The sequence below is a fragment of the Macaca fascicularis genome, chromosome 3, assembly GCF_037993035.2.
Source record: "Macaca fascicularis isolate 582-1 chromosome 3, T2T-MFA8v1.1".
NCBI classification, from domain to species: domain Eukaryota; kingdom Metazoa; phylum Chordata; class Mammalia; order Primates; family Cercopithecidae; genus Macaca; species Macaca fascicularis.
The window spans coordinates 146,664,333-146,682,060 of NC_088377.1; the positions used below are offsets into that span (position 1 = coordinate 146,664,333).

Genomic DNA, 17,728 nt, shown 5'->3' on the forward strand with positions numbered 1-17,728 from the left:
TCCACCCTGGGCGGGCCAGGTGTTCCTTGGCCAGGTGTTCCTTGCCCTCATTCCGGTAAACCCACAACCTTCCAGCGTGGGCGTCATGGCCATTACAAACATATTACAGTGCTGCAGAGATTTTGTTTACAGCCAGTTTTGGGGCCAGTTTATGGCCAGATTTTGGGGTACTTGCTCCCAACATGCAAGCTTCTGGCCTCAAGTGATCCTCCTGCTTCGGCCTCCCAAGTAGCTGGGATTAAAGTGTGAGCCACCACATCTAGCTTCCTAAGTCACTTATTAAAGTTCTCTGGGTTGGCCCGCATGGTGGCTTGCACCTGTAATCTCAGCACTTTGGGAGGTCAAGGCAGGTGGATCACCTGAGGTCTGGAGTTCAAGACCAGCCTGGCCAACACGATGAAACCCCGTCTCTACTATAAGCCAGGCGTGGTGGCGCATGCCTGTAACTGCAGTTACTCGGGAGGCTGACGCAGGAGAATCATTTGAACCCAGAAGGCGGTGGTTGCAGTGAGCTGAGATCGCATCACCACACTCCAGTCTGGGCAACAGAGTGAGGTTCTGTCTCCAAAAAAAAAAAAAAAAAAAAATTATCTGAGTCTCAGTTGTTTCAATTTCTAATATAAAAGGGCTGTACTTGACAACCTGTATGGTATATCCCAGCAACAAACAAAACTTTGATTCCATAATTTAATTTTGAACTACTTTTTTTTTTTTTTCTTTTTTTGAGATGGAGTCTCACTTTATCACCCAGGCTAAAGTACAGTGGCACGATCTCAGCTCACTGCAACCTCTACCTACTGGGTTCAAGCGATTCTCCTGCCTCAGCCTCCCTAGTAGCTGGGATTACAGGTGTGTGTCATCACTCCCAGCTACTTTTCGTATTTTAGTAGAGAGAGAGTTTCACCATGTTGGTCAGGCTGGTCTCAAACTCCTGACCTCAGGTGATCCACCCATTTCGGCCTCCCAAAGTGCTAGGATTACAGGCATGAGCCACCATGCCCGGCCTCAACTACTATTTTTAAATGGTTTTATTTTCCAAAATAGCATTTGTCTTTACCAGTGAAGCTTAAAGTAATAATGCACCCCAGAATCAACCAACATTGATGGGCACTCCTACAATTATTTATATAGGATAACTGTGACAATGGGAAAAACAAAAAACACAAAACAAAAAGGAATCGTGTTTCATCCCCAAGGATAGATCTCCCCTTGCAAAATCTGACAGAGTTAAAGTCTTTACTAGTTCTTCCCTCTATTGCTTTTACTTGTCAAATCACAGTATGTTCATCTTTCTTGCCTAAAAACCTTAATACGGCTGGGCACAGTGACTCATGTCTGTAATCCCAGCACTTTGGGAGGCCGAAATGGGCAGATCACAACGTCAGGAGATCCAGTCCATCCTGGCCAACATGATGAAACCCGGTCTGTACTAAAAATACAAAAATTAGCTGGGTGTGGTGGTACAGGCCTGTAATCCCAGCTCTTCAGGAATCTGAGGCACAAGAATTACTTGAACCCAGGAGGCAGAGGCTGCCGTGAACCGAGATCGCGCCACTGCACTCCAGCCTGGGCGATACAGTGAGACTCCATCTCAAAAACAAACAAGAAACCTTAATACTTGGTCCCAGCAGGAGGCAGCAGCGATCCTTTGGCTGCCAGGGAAGCTGAGCTCAACCTAAGCCCAGATGCGCCAGGGACATGACTCTCAATCATCCCACTCAGGAAGCCAGTTCACACACATGAGGAACAAGTGCCAGGTTTCTCTGGGTAAAGTCAGACTTTGACTTCAGCAGCAGTGCAGAAAAGAAGGCCAAATCTAGGGCTGGGAGCTAGAAGCCCCAAGTCCTGTTCCAAATTAACTAGCTACAGGCTCAGAGAAGATTCCTTCTTTTCCCTGAACCTCAAATTCATCTTCAAAATAAGAGGCTTGGTTAAAATGGTCTCAAAGCTTTCTCTCTGTACATCAACGTCTGTGTCAGATACCATCTATTACTGGTCTTCACAACACAAATCTGCTCCTCTCCACCACAACTTGATTGAAATAGGTCCTGTAATCTTGTAGATAAGTGGGGGAAGAGTCAAGCATAATGTGGAGACTCCTCTCAAGACTGTCTCCCTGGCCTTGCTTACAGCCCAGAGAGCAAAGCTTCCCCCAAAATTCTGAACTGTAAAAAGAAAGAGAATGAGAGCAACTTTCCGAATTATGCTCCGCTACTGGTGATAAGTTGGGGACTTTCTTCCTCCCACACCTGAACAAAGGACACCGGGCAGGGAGACTGTCTCCTCCTACTCTGTGGGTAATAGAACCTAATGAAGTGCCCAGAGAAACCCACGTGGGCAGCCAGATGGGCTGGCAGAGGAAGGAGGCAACCCCAAGCAGGAGTTTTTCATTGAGGATATTAATTACTTGTGGGTGTGGAGGACACCAGAGGGGCTCTCCGCAAGCCTAGAAGTTTCCTGCTGCAAACACTGAGGCTTCCACTAGATTTCCCTTCCAGAGTAAAACAGACAAGGCAGGTCCCACCAACTGCCTGTGAAAACCAAGATGTTAAACTCAACGGAGGAGCTTGGAAATACTTGTTACAATAAAAGAGGACAAGAGCCAGAGACATGCTCAAACCAAAAATCCAGGGGACAGCATCCTTACCCACATTGTCCTGAAATATTCTCTGCTCCTTTTTCTTTCTATCTCTAACTGGTGAGAATTAATGAGAAAATCCAGCAGCTGTACTTCTTAATGTCATCAGAAAGAAAGTTAAAGCTGCTGTGCCCAGCACTGGGACTGTACAAAGCAATGGGTCAGGAAAGCAGCTTAGTCCCTTGAAACGGAGCCACCTCACCACATTTCCTGAGTCGAGGGCTCAACATCCTGAGGAGAAATTCCAAGTCAATACAGCATCATGTGCACTATCACGCTGAACAAACCCAGTAATATAAAAACGTTTACCAAACTGACATGAAAGCTTCTGGTCTGAACTTGAACAATACTGGTTCAATCATAATAAAATTTACTGATAAACAGGGCCACTGAAAGAATTAAAATGGTAAATAAATACTAAGTGTAGACAAAATCAGCCAATGATACATGATACAGGTGGAAGGACCTGCGGGGCACCATCATGACTCTTGGCATACTCGAAGGTTGCACCCCAAAGGGAGAGGTCTGGAAAAACACTGGGTTTTAAATGTCTCATCTGGTTACATATTATAATAGCTACTTCATAAAATCTAATAGCTGTACTTTTTTTGTTTGTTTGGAGACAGAGTCTCTCTGTCGCCCAGGCTGAAGAACAGTAGTGACACAATCTCGGCTCACTGCAACCTCCACATCCTGGGTTCAAGCAATTCCTGCCTCAGCTGGGACTACAGGCGCGCGCCGCCACGCCCGGCTAAGTTTTAGTAGAGACAGGGTTTCCCTGTGTTGCCCTGGCTGGTCTCAAACTCTTGAGCTCAGGCAGTCCGCCCGCCTTGCCCTCCCAAAGTGCTGGGATTACAGGCATGAGCCACAGCGCCTGGCCTAATGGCTGTACTTTTAAACAATCTGATTACTAGCTCTACTATTAAGGCACAAGGAAACCATTTACCACAGAGACAAAAATGCACACTTTTCACTGACATATTACAATTTAAAATCATCTCAATCTTTCTATGTAGGACATTTTACACTACCCTGCAGTTAAGAGCATGGATTCTGAAACTACACCATCTGGATCCACCACAATAACTATGGGACTCTGAGGAAGATTCGTATCCCCACTGTGCAACATCTTAGGTAGAGTGAAGATAGTAACACCACTGGCCTCATAAGGTCGTGGTGAGGACTAAATACCATGATACAAATAAAGAACTTAAAACAATCAGTGCCCGAAAGAACACAGTAAGTGCTAGTTACAGTCATGATAACAGAAAGAGTAATAATATAATTTTAAAATCCTGGGCTACAGCTATAATTGCTAGTTTTTTCACCAATGGAGCAAAATCACCAAAATGCGAGCCTTGCCCTTGGCAAGCTTCATTTAACTAATGGCAAGCAGCCATGTTCTTACAAGGTTTCTGTAAAGAGCAATGAACTAAACCATAATCTCTTGAAGTAAAATGCCAGCTACCTTTTCAATTACACAAGAAAGTCAAAGCCACTTTTAAAAAGTGCCAAAGAATTTTAAAGAAACCATCACCCGAGGTCTATCTTTTAATGTACTACAAATAATGACAACACAAACATTTTTTTCAGCGTTAGAAAAAAAAATAAGAGGTGGACATAAAATAGACCTCAATACAGTGACTTAAAAAAAATAGTAAGGTGCACAAACAGTCACAAGACTCCATGGGTAAGGCCAGAGAAGCAGCCACCAGAGAGGCCTGGGAGTGGGCTGCACATGGCACTGGGTCATCTCCAGAAGCCACCAGGATGGCCTCCTTCTGCCACAGCACAGTCACCATGGCTACATGGGGACAGCTAAGAACTGATCAGAGGATTGATAATAGCGTATAGAAAACCCAGAAAAAGCAATTGATCCAATTCCATCATTACTTCTGAAAAATAAACAAGTGGTAGTATTTATCTGTCAGCCTTTTAAATCACAGAAAGATCAGCCATTTTCTAAAGAATAAGGGAAACATGCTTTTTCCTTCATTTAAGGAAAGACAATTAACCAAGATACTTCTTGGCCGCCTAATATATAAAGGAAGACACAAAGAGATGTGAAACTCACAATACATGATCCTGGAGTTTAGGAGACAAGATGGCTACTTTGTGTTACTACGATGGATGCTTTAGAAGTCCACACTTACTTTTTTTTTTTTTTTTTTGAGACAGATTCTCACTGTGTTACTTAGGCTGGAGTGCAGTGGTGCAATCTTAGCTCACTGCAACCTCCACCTCCTGGGTTCAAGTGGTTCTCCTGCCTCAGCCTCCCACGTAGCTGGGACTACAGTTATGTGCCACCAAACCCAGCTAATTTTTGTGTTTTTAGTAGAGATGGGGTTTCACCATATCGGTCAGGCTGGTCTAGAACTCCTGACCTCATGATCTGCCTGCCTTGGCCTCCCAAAGTGCTGGGATTACAGGCATGAGACACTGCACCTGGCCCATCCTTATTCTTGTTTGTCTGTTTGTTTTGAGACAGAATTTCGCTATTGTCGCCCAGGCTGGAGTGCAATGGCACGATCTCGGCTCACTGCAGCCTCCACCTCCAATGTTCAAGCGATTCTCTTGCCTCAGCCTCCCAAGTAGCTGGAACTACAGGTACATGCCACCACTCCCAGCTAATTTTTATATTTTTAGTAGACACAAGGTTTCACCATGTTGGCCAGGCAGTCTTGAACTCCTGACCACAGGTGATCCACCCCCTCGGCCTCCCACAGTGCAGGGATTACAGGCGTGAGCCACCACACCCGGCCCCCTTATTCTTAATCTCCACAATCAAACCACAAATTATGCATTACTATTTTGAGTTTACAAATGAGGGAACAGGCTCACGGAGGCTAAGTAACTTGATCAGGAGTACAAGATTGAAGTGCCAAAGCTACGATGCTAAGTCTGTCACCAAAGCACATACACCTTACACTTTCTCTTATCCCAGTGGTTCTCAATGAGAGGAAAACTGGCAAAGTTCAGAGACATTTTTGATTGCCACAACCAGGGATGGTGATAGCTGATACTGGCATCTGAAGGGTAGATGCTAGGGACGCTGCTAAACATCCTACAATGCACAGGAAAGTCTCCCACAATTAAAATTATCTTGTCTGAAGTGTCAGTAGAGCTAGGGTTGACATGTGGCCTACAAGTAGTTATGGGACCAAATGTGAGCTGAAGGTATTTCAAGGAGGGAAGGCATATCCCCCTCTTAACTGGGTACTGTGAGAAGCCTTTGTCACAATGGTGGGATTCTGGCTGAGTCTTAAAAATGTGGGTAGACAAGGATGGCATTTCTGGCAGCCTAGGACAAAAGAAACTATCAAAGACGTGGAGATAAAAAATGGCAAGGTGCCATTTAGGGGTCAAGATGATTACCATTAAGTACTTTCTGTAACTACCTACAAAATAAAATCAGTAAACATTTACGAATAAAAATTCTGCTAAATCTGCATATTATAAATGTTTGGGACATCTTTGAATACTCACAAAAAATGTAAGCTGGTAGATTCCAGAGGGAAATAGGGTACCTGAGGGACATCACTTTTTGTCTGCAAGGGGAAATACAGGCTGATACCAGATGACATTAGATCTTAAACAGGTTCCCAGAAAGAAAAGTGACTTAACTTCTACCGGACACAGGCCCAGTGCAATTCCAAACTTACTACAGGCTCATAATAAGTTTATTACATAAAACTCATTATATAACAGCCAAAATGGTAAATTCATGAGCTCTGAAGCCAGACTATCTGGGTTTGAATTCCTGCTGCACCACTCAGCACTTTTTAAGCGACTTCCTAACTAGGGGCAAGTTACTTAACCTCTCTGGACTTCTGTTTCCACTTGACGAAATCAGGAAAGTAATAACATCCATTTCACAAGGTTACTGTGAATCACAGGGTTACTGTGAGGAACTCAACTATGCAAAGTACTCAAATTATACTTGGCACATAGTGAGCACCGAATTAACTATTTGCTACTACTAGCAGTACTATCTCTCATTACAGCTTTACAATAAACTATTGAGGAAGGTACCATTTTTGTTTTTTTGTTTTTAAAGAGACAGTCTTGTTCTGTCACACAGGCTAGAGTGCAGTGGCACCATCATGGCTCACTGCAGCCTTGACCACTTGGGCTCAAGTGATCCTCCGACCTCAGCCTCCCAAGTAGCTGGGACCACAGGTGCATGCCACCATACCCGGCTAATTTTTAAATTTTGTTTTGTAGAGACAGGGTCTTGCAATGTTGCCCAGGTTGGTCTTGAACTCCTGGTCTCAAGCAATCCTCCCACTTCAACCTTCCAAAGTGCTGGGATTACAGGGATGAGCCACCACGCCTGGCTGGTATCATTATTTTTACCACTTTTATTGATGATGAAATTGTGGTTTGCAGAAGTTAGGTAACTTGGCCAAAGCCCTTTGGTGAAATTAGAGTCTATTTGATTCCAAACCCAAGCTCTTAATAACTCCATATATTGCTTCATGAAGGCCAAGAACCTAAAGCTTTAGCAACCAGGCAATGGGAAGCCACTAAAGGATTCTAAATGGGAATATGAGTCATTAAAGCAAGGTTTTACTTGCAATAGAAAGGAGAATAAACCATAACAGGGACCAGGAATTGGACGGGCTGTATGCACAGAGAGCCAAGAGAAGCCTGTGAAAAGGTACTGGCTGGAGGTGGTAAGGCCCTGAACTAAGGAGGACAGCAAACGAAATACAAAGAACATCAAGAGAAAAACACATGGCAAAGGAGAGCTCAACAGGTGGGCTCCTGGGGAAGCATAGCAAGTGATAGAGAAAGGGAATGACTGGAACCTGGTCAGCTATCCCTGACTCTTAAGAAGAAGGTCTATAGTGAAAGCATACTAAGAAAATACTAAGAAAATTGGTCTGCTATGGCTTGTTCTGGGAAATGATGTAACTGTGTCAGTCTGCAATAAAAAATCTTCCTAGTACCACCCAGGAGAAAGAAACACTGAAAACACAGGCTGAATCAAAGGGGGTGAAGGGAAACCTCAGGTAAGTAGATTATTAACTGGGATATGTAATTTCTTGAACAACTTACTACACTGAAAGTTCTGCGTAAGCTTAGGGGAAAAAAAATCCAGATTCCATGATAATATTTTTCTTAAATAAAGATGGATTCACACACAAAAAAACCAAAACCAAACCAAATCCCATTAATACTGCATATAAGAACAAAGTGCAGACCACATTACAGGATCAAATTTTCAGCATGAATTTTTCTGAACTAAAGAAATAATACAAGAGCTCTTTCTAAATTTCCACAAAAAACAGGGTACATGAATTTCAGTGAGGATAACACATGCATTGGCCAGGTGTGGTATAATCCTAGCAACTTTGGGAGGCTGAGGTGGGAAGACTGCTTGAGTCCAGGAGTGGCCTCAAGAGACCAGCCTGAGCAATACAATGAGATCCCATCTCTACAAAAAAAATTAAAATTAGCTGGCATGGTGGTGCATGCCTGCAGTCCCAGCTACTAGGGAGGCTGAGGTGGGAGGATCACTTGAGCCCAAGAGGCCGAGGCTGCAGTGAGCTGTGATTGACCACTGCACTCCAGCTGGGTAACAGAGCAAGACCCTGTCTCGAAAAACAAAAACAAAATGAAGAACACACGTTAACTTATTTAATCTTCGGTTCATTCAACAAAGATGCACTGAGGTTCCACTGAACCTCAGATTTTCGTCCTTCAACTTACAGACTCTTTCAACTTGCTAAGGCTAGATTTTGTTTTTCTTCTCTGGAAGATAAAATAAACATCAATGGCTTATCTGTGAATTCACCATTTTTGTTTTTTTGAGATGGAGTGTTGCTCTGTTGCCCAGGCTGGAGTGCAGTAGCATGATCTCGGCTCACTGCAACCTCCACCTCCCAGGTTCAAGCAATTCTCCTGCCTCAGCCTGCCGAGTAGCTGGGATTACAGGTGCGTGCCACCATGCCTGGCTAATTTTTCTGTTTTCAGTAGAGACGGAGTTTCACCATACTGGCCAGGACGCCATGATCCGCCCGCCTCAGCCTCCCAAAGTGCTGGGATTACAGGTGTGAGCCACCGCGTCTGGACAAATTCACCTTCTTACACACTAAGCCTAAAGGGTGGTGGTGTGGTCAGTCACTTAAGGCAACAGCAGGCCCCTCTGAAAGCACGAGGTTCTGGGAAATGATGCAGCCTGCGGGAAATACATGCAGGCAGCTATTTCTGAAAGTATTCAGTATTTGCTAGAATATGTAATTCCTTTAATATTTTCAAGATTTATTAAAAATAATTAGGAGATTCTTCCCAAGTTTTAACAATATAGTTTTGTTTTGTTTGTTTGTTTTTTTAAAGAGTTTAGAGTTGCTGCTAAATGTTACAAATAATACAGTAGTCTTATCTGGGGATCAAATAATTCCAGTTAACATACTAATTTCTACCCTCACCACATAACCTCTTCTACATTAAAGTTGTTCATTTGAGATATTAGCCTGTCGAAATAATGAATAAAAATGCTACTATTTGAAAGCTAAGGGCAAACAGATTCAGTACTAAACAAAAGTTAGCCACAAATCTAGGCCCACATGTAAACCTAGCATAATACTACATAGAAGCACCTCAATCCAACTGACATAGAAGACACTGTAGTGAACTTTTCTCTCTCCAGCCCTCTTCTCAAGTAACATCGGTAGTGTTACAGAATAAGCTGCCAATTTTCCGTACAAGGCTGGGCACAGTGGTTCATGCCTGTAATCCCAGCACTTAGGAAGGCAGAGGCAGGCAGACTGCCTGAGCTCAGGAGTTTGAGACCACCCTGGGCAACATGGTGAAACCCTGTCTCTACTAAAACTATAAAAATTAGCTGGGCGTGCTGGCAGGCACCTATAGCCCCAGCTACTCAGGAGGCTGCAGTGAGCTGAGATCGCACCGCTGCACTCCAGGCTGGGTGACAGAGCAAGACTCCATCTCCAAAAAAAAAAAAAAAAAAAAAAAAAAGTCCGTACAAAAGGAAAAAGTGAAGAGATGAACATACAGGCAGCCTAAACAAAGTTATCTGTATACAAATTCAACAGAAATATCAAAGATGCTTTTACTACACAAATTTAAACTTCAACATTTTTATGGGCGGCCGGGCGCGGTGGCTCACGCCTGTAATCCCAGCACTTTGGGAGGCCGAGGCGGGCGGATCACAAGGTCAGGAGATCGAGACCATGGTGAAATCCCGTCTCTACTAAAAATAGAAAAAATTAGCCGGGCGCAGTGGCGGGCGCCTGTAGTCCCAGCTACTCGGGAGGCTGAGGCAGGAGAATGGCGTGAACCCGGGAGGCGGAGCTTGCAGTGAGCCGAGATTGCGCCACTGCACTCCAGCCTGGGCGAAAGAGCAAGACTCCGTCTCAAAAAAAAAAAAAAAAAAATTTTTTATGGGCAGTAAGTAGAATACATACTGATTCCATGCAGAAAACTGGAATGGGCAAACACTGCTAATTAGGAGGAATTCTTCCAACCATGCATACTTTCATTCTACAGATGTTTACTAGAGCATCATCTCTAAGCCTGACCCTACTTGAGGGTTTTCTTCTGGTAGGGCAACTGAACAAAACACACATCTAATACAGTTATTTCTACATGAGTTAAACATTTCCATTTTTTCCACAGCTTTACTGAGGTACAACTGACAATAAAAACTGAATATATTAGTAGTGTACATGTCTTGAAATATGTGTACACTGTGAAATTACCACAGCTAATTAACCTAATCCAGTATGACAATAATATAGACTGTGTGTGTGTGTACATGATGAGAACATTCAAGATCTACTCTGTTAACAAATTCCAAGTATACAATACAGTAATGTTAACTATAGTCATCATGCTATTAGATCCCCAGAATTTAACCACTTTATAACTGAAAGTTTGTACACAACTCTTCAATTATCTATTACTCACTCTCCATCCAAGGATACTTAGTAAATAAACCCAGTAAGTTATTTTTTCTAAATTACTTCCTAATGAACTAAGTGGGATTTTTTTAGTAAAGATACTGAACAAAAACAACTTGATTGTACCATGTCACATACCTTAAAAAAAAAAAATGACATGCAAAAACGTATTCCTGACAATTACATATTGCTCCCTTCACAACAAAAAATGTCATTAAATACTGAATAACAGTTCGAAATGTTATGCAGATATATATGTAATACATATATTACATATATATTATGCACTGATACATATGTAATATATATACATATTCGTAAACAGCAATCATGTTGAAAGCCTAGCCAATAAGGTACTAGGGCCTAGGGACTGCGTCAAAAGCCTCACCTGTCGAATGATACTCTTCACACAACGTACTGGGAGGCCTTGATAGTTGGATTTGATGATCCACTTGAGGAGATGGTGGCCAAGCACTTCGAAGACCATACAGACATCTGGGACACAGTTAAGGATTGTTTGTGGATGCACTGCCTGGAGTGAGGCAGTTACCGAAAGCAGCATCATTGTGTCACTTGCAAAGCACTTACTACTCTATAAAATACAACATCAACACTATCAATAATACCAAAAGTGAGCAAACGTTGTGTCTCACTTAAATAACAAGCACTGACATTACTAAGCACAGTGGTTTCCCGGTATCTCAGGGAACTGGTTCCAGGACTGCTCTCGAATACCAAAATCCACACATGCTCGTCTCTTCAGGAAACTGGTGTAGTATACATATAACCTATTCACATCCTTCCATATACTTTATTTTTATTTTTTTTGAGACGGACTCTCGCTCTGTCGCCCAGGAGCGCAGTGGCACGATCTCAGCTCACTGCAAGCTCTGCCTCCTGGGTTCACGCCATTCTCCTGCCTGAGTCTCCCAAGTATCTGAAACTACAGGTGCCCGCCACGACGCTCAGCTAATTTTTTGTAATTTTAGTAGAGACGGGGTTTCACTATGTTAGCCAGGATGGTCTCAATCTCCTGACTTCATGATCCGCCTGACTTGGGTTCCGAAAGTGCTGGGATTACAGGCGTGAGCCACCGCGCCCGGCCCATATACTTTAAATCATGTCTAGATTACTTATAATACCTAATACAATGTATATGCTCTGTAAATAGTTGTTATACTCTATTTCTTAATTTCTATTACTTTTTACTGGTGTTTCCCAAATGTTTTTCATCCAAGGTTTATTAAATCTATGAATGGGGAACCCGCAGATACAAAGGGCTAAGTGTACTTACTCTGTGTCATGTATTATTTCACATGTACTCCAAACAACCTTAGGCAATAATGCAATTAACCCCACTGTAGGCATGAGGACATGGCACTTTCTAGGTGTAGAATGCACTTAGAAAGTGCCAGGTGGCTGAGCCACACTACTGAAGCCTACACTGAGCTGCACTCTCACCCATCTCAGCACACTTCCTGGAAATCGGCCTAATGAAACAGGCAAAACTGAAACCTCCTAGGAACTGACATGAAACAAATACAGAGCTTCAGTATCTTAAGTGTCCTCACTGCCTGCCTAAATTTCTACTTGATAAGCTACTTAAAACAAATTATAAAATAAAAATTTAGTAAACACAGTTAAGACCTATTTAATCTTTTCCTTTAATAATACCTTACATTATACAACTAGATCAATTTTAATACTATAGGCAGGTGTTGAGAATGTATGATCACCATTTAAGACATGGTATTAAGACTTAATCTATAATAACAACATCTCAGGAGTCTGGATTTTCTTGTCTTAAAAAGACAAGGTCTCATTATGCTGCACTGGCTGGACTAGAACTCCTGGGCTAAAGGTATTCTCTTGCCTTAGCTTCCCAAGTAGTCAGTACTACAGGTGAAAACCACCATGCCCAGCTTAATTTTTTTTTTGAGACACAGTCGCGTTCTGTCACCCAGGCTGGAGTGCAGTGGCGCAATCTCAGCTCACTGCAACTTCTACCTCCCGGGTTCAAGTGATTCTCCTACCTCGGCCTCCCGAATAGCTGGGATTACAGGCGTGTGCCACCATGCCCGGCTGATTTTTCTAGTTTTAGTAGAAACAGGGTTTCAACATGTTGGCCAGGCTGGTCTCAAACTCCTGACCTCAAGTGATCTGCCCACCTTGGCCTCCCAAAGTGCTGGGATTACAGGCATGAGCCACCACACTTGACCCCAGCTTAATTTTTTTAAAAAACAGGTATTTCAGCCTTCACAACTATGACATCTCCAATTTCATTATATATTCATATCATTTATACAGGAAGATTTCAAATGGCTCTGAAACCTTTTGAGAACATTTTGTTCATCCCTGGAGTCTTACAGTTGACTTTAGAATCAAAAAAGTAGTTGATTTGATCAACTATAATAACTGAATATGCTACATTAAAACAGTATTATTTTAAATATTTTTAGTGAAAAAGAGAAAAATCTTTCTATCCTGTTGAAGAATGTAAGCGCTACAGATTTATGCGCAGATAATCTAAAGCCAGAAGTTTCTTACTATTTCCCAGGATCATTACAAAAATGGCAGATTAGTTAAGGACTAAATTTAGCAGCAGGCATAGGGCGAGGCCCAGGATATCCAAAACATAATCTAAGTCTTCTCAAAGCACTGACACATCTGGACTATGATGATTACTTAGCATTTTGCTTCAGAGTAAAAATAGCCACTAGAATGTATATTTCAAAAACCTCTATTTACCCACGAATTAAGTAGTTTCTCCAAAGAAATGTTCTGTTAGCTGTCCCACAAACGACCCTGCAGGTTGGACACGAAAGAAGTGACTGCTCTGCCGCTATCTACTTACCAATTTATCTATCTAAAGGGAAAAATATACTCAGGAGTTAGCAGAAATTAACTGGAGAAAAAGAATGAGGTAACATTAGCAGCCACTGGTACGTCCTAGTATACTAAAGATGAATTTCTAAAAGAAATATGAGGGATTTTCAAAAAGTTTATGGAAAATGTGTATTTTGAAAACACTATGCATAGATTTCAAAAAATTTTTTGCACCAAAATAAACTCATACTAGTTTGTTAACATATCTGAACAGGATCTAGTTTGAGGCACTCACAAGATAACATACCAGTTTGAAAAAAGCCTCTACCAGAGCAACATGAATTCTAAAATCAAAGCAATAACAAACATCAAAGTTATGATGAAGCTTGGGTGAAATCACTGATGCTTTATGGTAAGTTTAAGGGGACAATATCCCAAAGAAATCGGCAGTTTTCAAGTCAATAACCCGTTTTAAGAAGGGATGAGATAATGTTGAAGATGAAGCCTGCAGTGGCAGACCATTTGCATCAATTTGTGTGGAAAAAGTTTGCGGCTGGGTGTGGTGACTCACACCCGTAATCCCAGCACTTTGGGAGGCTGAGGCGGGCAGATCACCTGAGGTCGGGAATTCGAGACCAGCCTGACCAACATGGAGAAATCCTGTCTCTAAAAAAAATAAAAATAAAAATATAAAATTAGCCAGGTGTAGTGGCACATGCCTGTAATCCCAGCTACTCGGGAGGCTGAGGCAGGAGAATCTCTTGAACCTAGGAGGTGGAGGTTGTGGTGAGCCAAGATTGCACCATTTCACTCCAGCCTGGGCAACAAGAGCAAAATTTCACCTCCCGAAAAAAAAAGTCTGCACTCTAATTGAAAAGGACAGATGACAGAGCAAACAACAGCCAACACCACAGACATCATGACTGGTTCAACTTACACAATTCTAATTGAAAATTGAAGTTGAGCAAACCTTCCACTCAATGGATGCCAAAACCACTGTTCCCAGATCAAGACAAGAGCAGAGCTTTCAATGGAAATTTTAAACAGGTAGGATCAAGATCCTGAAGCATTTCTTCAAAGGACTGTAACAGGACATAAAACATGGTTCTACAGTATGATCCTGAAGACAAAGCACAATCAAAGCAATGACTACCAGGCGGTGGCAGTGGTCCAGTCAAAGCACAAGTGGACTAGTGAAGAGGAAAGGACACTGCAATGGTTTATGCTGAGGCATGTTGCTTGTTGACTTTATGGAGAACCAAAGAACAATAACACCTGCTTATTAAGAGAGTTTTTTGAGAATGTCAGCAAATGCTTTAGCAGGAAAGTACCTGAGAAAACTTCTACTGGGAGTCCTTCTCCACCATGTAAATGTTCCTGTTCATTCCTCTCATCAAATGAGAGCAATTTTGTTAGAGTTTCAGTGGAAACTCATTAGAAATCCACCTTATAATCCTTATTTGGCTACTCCTAATTTTTGTTTCCTAATCTTAAAAAGGGCACCCATTTTTCCTCACTTAATAATGTAAAAAAGATTGCACTGACATGGTTAAATTCCTAAGACCCCTGGTTCTTTGAGGAGCAACTAAATGGCTGGTATCATCATATACAAAAGTGTCTTGAACTTGATGAAACTTATGTGAGAAATAAAGTTTATGTTCTTTATTTTTATTTTTTAATCTAGTTTTTCTATGAACATGGTGACATTCCCTCGTATAAAAACCTTCTCAAATACATGGAGTGAAGGAAATGCTTCCCTAGTTGATCATGACTTAGTAGATGCATAAACTGGATGTCATTCTGGAGTTTAAATCTGGGAAAAAGCCTTATCCTTAGGCTTCTGACATTTGTGAAAGTAAAATATCAAAATGGTGGATCTGTTCCAAACATGATATAAAGAGCAAAAAATCTGAGAGAAGCCAGAAGACCACAGCTATTGACACAACCTAGCACCCATCAGTCACATGCCTCTGAGTAAGTGGTCCAATTTTCTTGAACCTTGGAAAATGAAAGTACTGCCTACCCCAGGCACACAAAGGGCTATCTCAGAGGATCCAACACCCATATGCAGAAAAAGTATTCAGGAAACTGAAGGCATTATCTCTTCTCTTCATTTTTGCTTTCTTCTCTGAGCTACAGGTTTTGGGATACTTTGCTCTCTGTCACTTCCCCCTGGAGCTACCCTTTGCCAATTCCTCAGGTAGAGGAAGGATAACATGCCAACCCTTTCTACAATCCTAATTCACTTCCTCCTGAGTCCCCATCAAAACCAACAAGCACCCACATAACTTAGTAGCATGGTCAAAACTGATATTCTCAAAAAAGAAAGAAAAGTCAAGAGACACCTTCGCTTGTCTTCTTCCTAGACACACTTCCAAAGACAACTAGTATTAGTGACAGGTGAAGCCAGCTGGACTTCCTGGGTCGAGTGGAGACTTGGAGAACTTTTCTGTCTAGCTATTGGACTGTAAATGCACCAATCAGTGCTCTGTGTCTAGCTAAAGGATTGTAAATGCACCAGTCAGCACTCTGTAAAAATGCACGAATCAGTGCTCTGTGTCTAAAGGATTGTAAACACACCAATCAGCAATCTGTAAAAACACACCAATCAGCACTCCGTGTCTAGCTAAAGGATTGTAAACACACCAATCAGCACTCTGTACAATGGACCAATTGGCGCTCTGTAAAATGGACCAACCAGCAGAACATCGGTGGGGACAAATGAGGGAATAAAAGCTGGCCACCCAAACCAGCAGCGACAACCCGCTCAAGTCCCCTTCCACGTTGTGGAAGCTTTGTTCTTTTGCTCTTCATAATAAAATCTTGTTGCTGCCCACTCTTTGGGTCTGCACCAACTTTAACAGCTGTAACACTCACGGCGAGGGTCTGCAGCTTCATTCCTGAAGTCAGCAAGACCACAAACCAACCAGGAGGAACAAACAACTCTGGATGCGCCACCTTTAAGAGTTGTAACACTCACTGCGAGGTCCGCAGCTTCATTCTTGAAGTCAGTGAGACCAAGAACCCACCAGAAGGGAAGGGACACATTAGGAATAAGGCCATCCTTTTTAAAACACATGAGAAACAACTAAACTTATAGCTGACCAAGAAACACTTTCCTCTATTTAGAGTCACTAACTTCTGTCAGGATAATTCAAATACTCTGTGTATCATATTCTAACAAGAAAGATAAAAATGTAAATTGAACAAATTAATCTTAAACTGAACAACTAAAGTAAGTGAATACAGACTTAGGAGTAAACAATATTGCTAAAAATGATTCAAATATGTCTTTAAAAATTCATTTTTGCAATACCAAGGAAATCTGAATGAAGAAGTCTCCAATACCAAGGATACCTGATGCGATATCAAGAAATTGTTAATGTCTTTGGTGAGTTTTGGTTATGTTTAAAGGTTCATATTTTTTCAAAGATTCACAAAGACATTCGTAGAAGTAAAAGGACATGACTTCTAGGATTTGCTCTACAATAATTCAGCAAAAAAAGACAGATGGATCAATTATGGCCAGACCAGGACAATTATTAAACTTGAGGGACAAATTTACAACCATTTACTGCAGTATACTCTCTCTTTCATATAGGTTTGAAATTTCTCCCAATAAGTTTGTAAAGAAAAACAATAAAGGTATTTTCTATCAAGCACTGGCTTATCTCAGATATATCAAGGAGTATAGAAAATGCATTATTTGCCGGGCATGGTGGCTCAAGCCTGTAATCCCAGCACTTTGGGAGGCCAAGACGGGCGGATCACGAGGTCAGGAGATTGAGACCATCCTGGCTAACACGGTGAAACCCCGTCTCTACTAAAAAATACAAAAAACTAGCCGGGCGAGGTGGCGGCGCCTATAGTCCCAGCTACTTGGGAGGCTGAGGCAGGAGAATGGCGGGAACCCGGGAGGCGGAGCTTGCAGTGAGCTGAGATCTGGCCACTGCACTCCAGCCTGGGCGACAGAGCAAGACTCCGTCTCAAAAAAAAAAAAAAAAGAAAATGCATCATTTTACCTTTCCTAAACTTTTGCAATATAGATAACTGGGAATAAAATCAGGAAAACCAAAATGTTTCCATATTCTCCTGACAGAAAGATGGGCCTCTGGGGACAATTACTTGAAAGGCTCAGTTGTATAATTCTGGAAACAGAATGTGGCAACTACTAGTACTATTCAGAACTAAGAGCAGTCAAGTGCTATCCTGGGATATGGACATTTACAGAGCACTTTTCCTTTTATCTTAACCAATGCTCCATTCTCACATGGTGCTTTGCAGCCACTGGGGCACACACAAATTGTCCTTGCGCACTGGTTTTCCAAAGTTTAAA

The 17,728-nt window shown here is 42.1% G+C and overlaps 1 protein-coding gene across 13 annotated transcripts in view; it reads right to left on the reverse strand.

Annotated features, from left to right (window-relative positions):
* The window catches only part of SRPK2 (SRSF protein kinase 2), a 290,349-nt gene that overhangs the window by 37,080 nt on the left and 235,541 nt on the right, over nucleotides 1-17,728 (reverse strand). For all 13 annotated transcript variants that reach the window (XM_045387524.3, XM_045387523.3, XM_065541063.2 and 10 more), the window contains one exon: nucleotides 10,955-11,061. In XM_045387524.3, coding sequence (XP_045243459.1) covers nucleotides 10,955-11,061 — 107 coding nt within the window. The remainder of the gene's footprint in view (nucleotides 1-10,954; nucleotides 11,062-17,728) is intronic.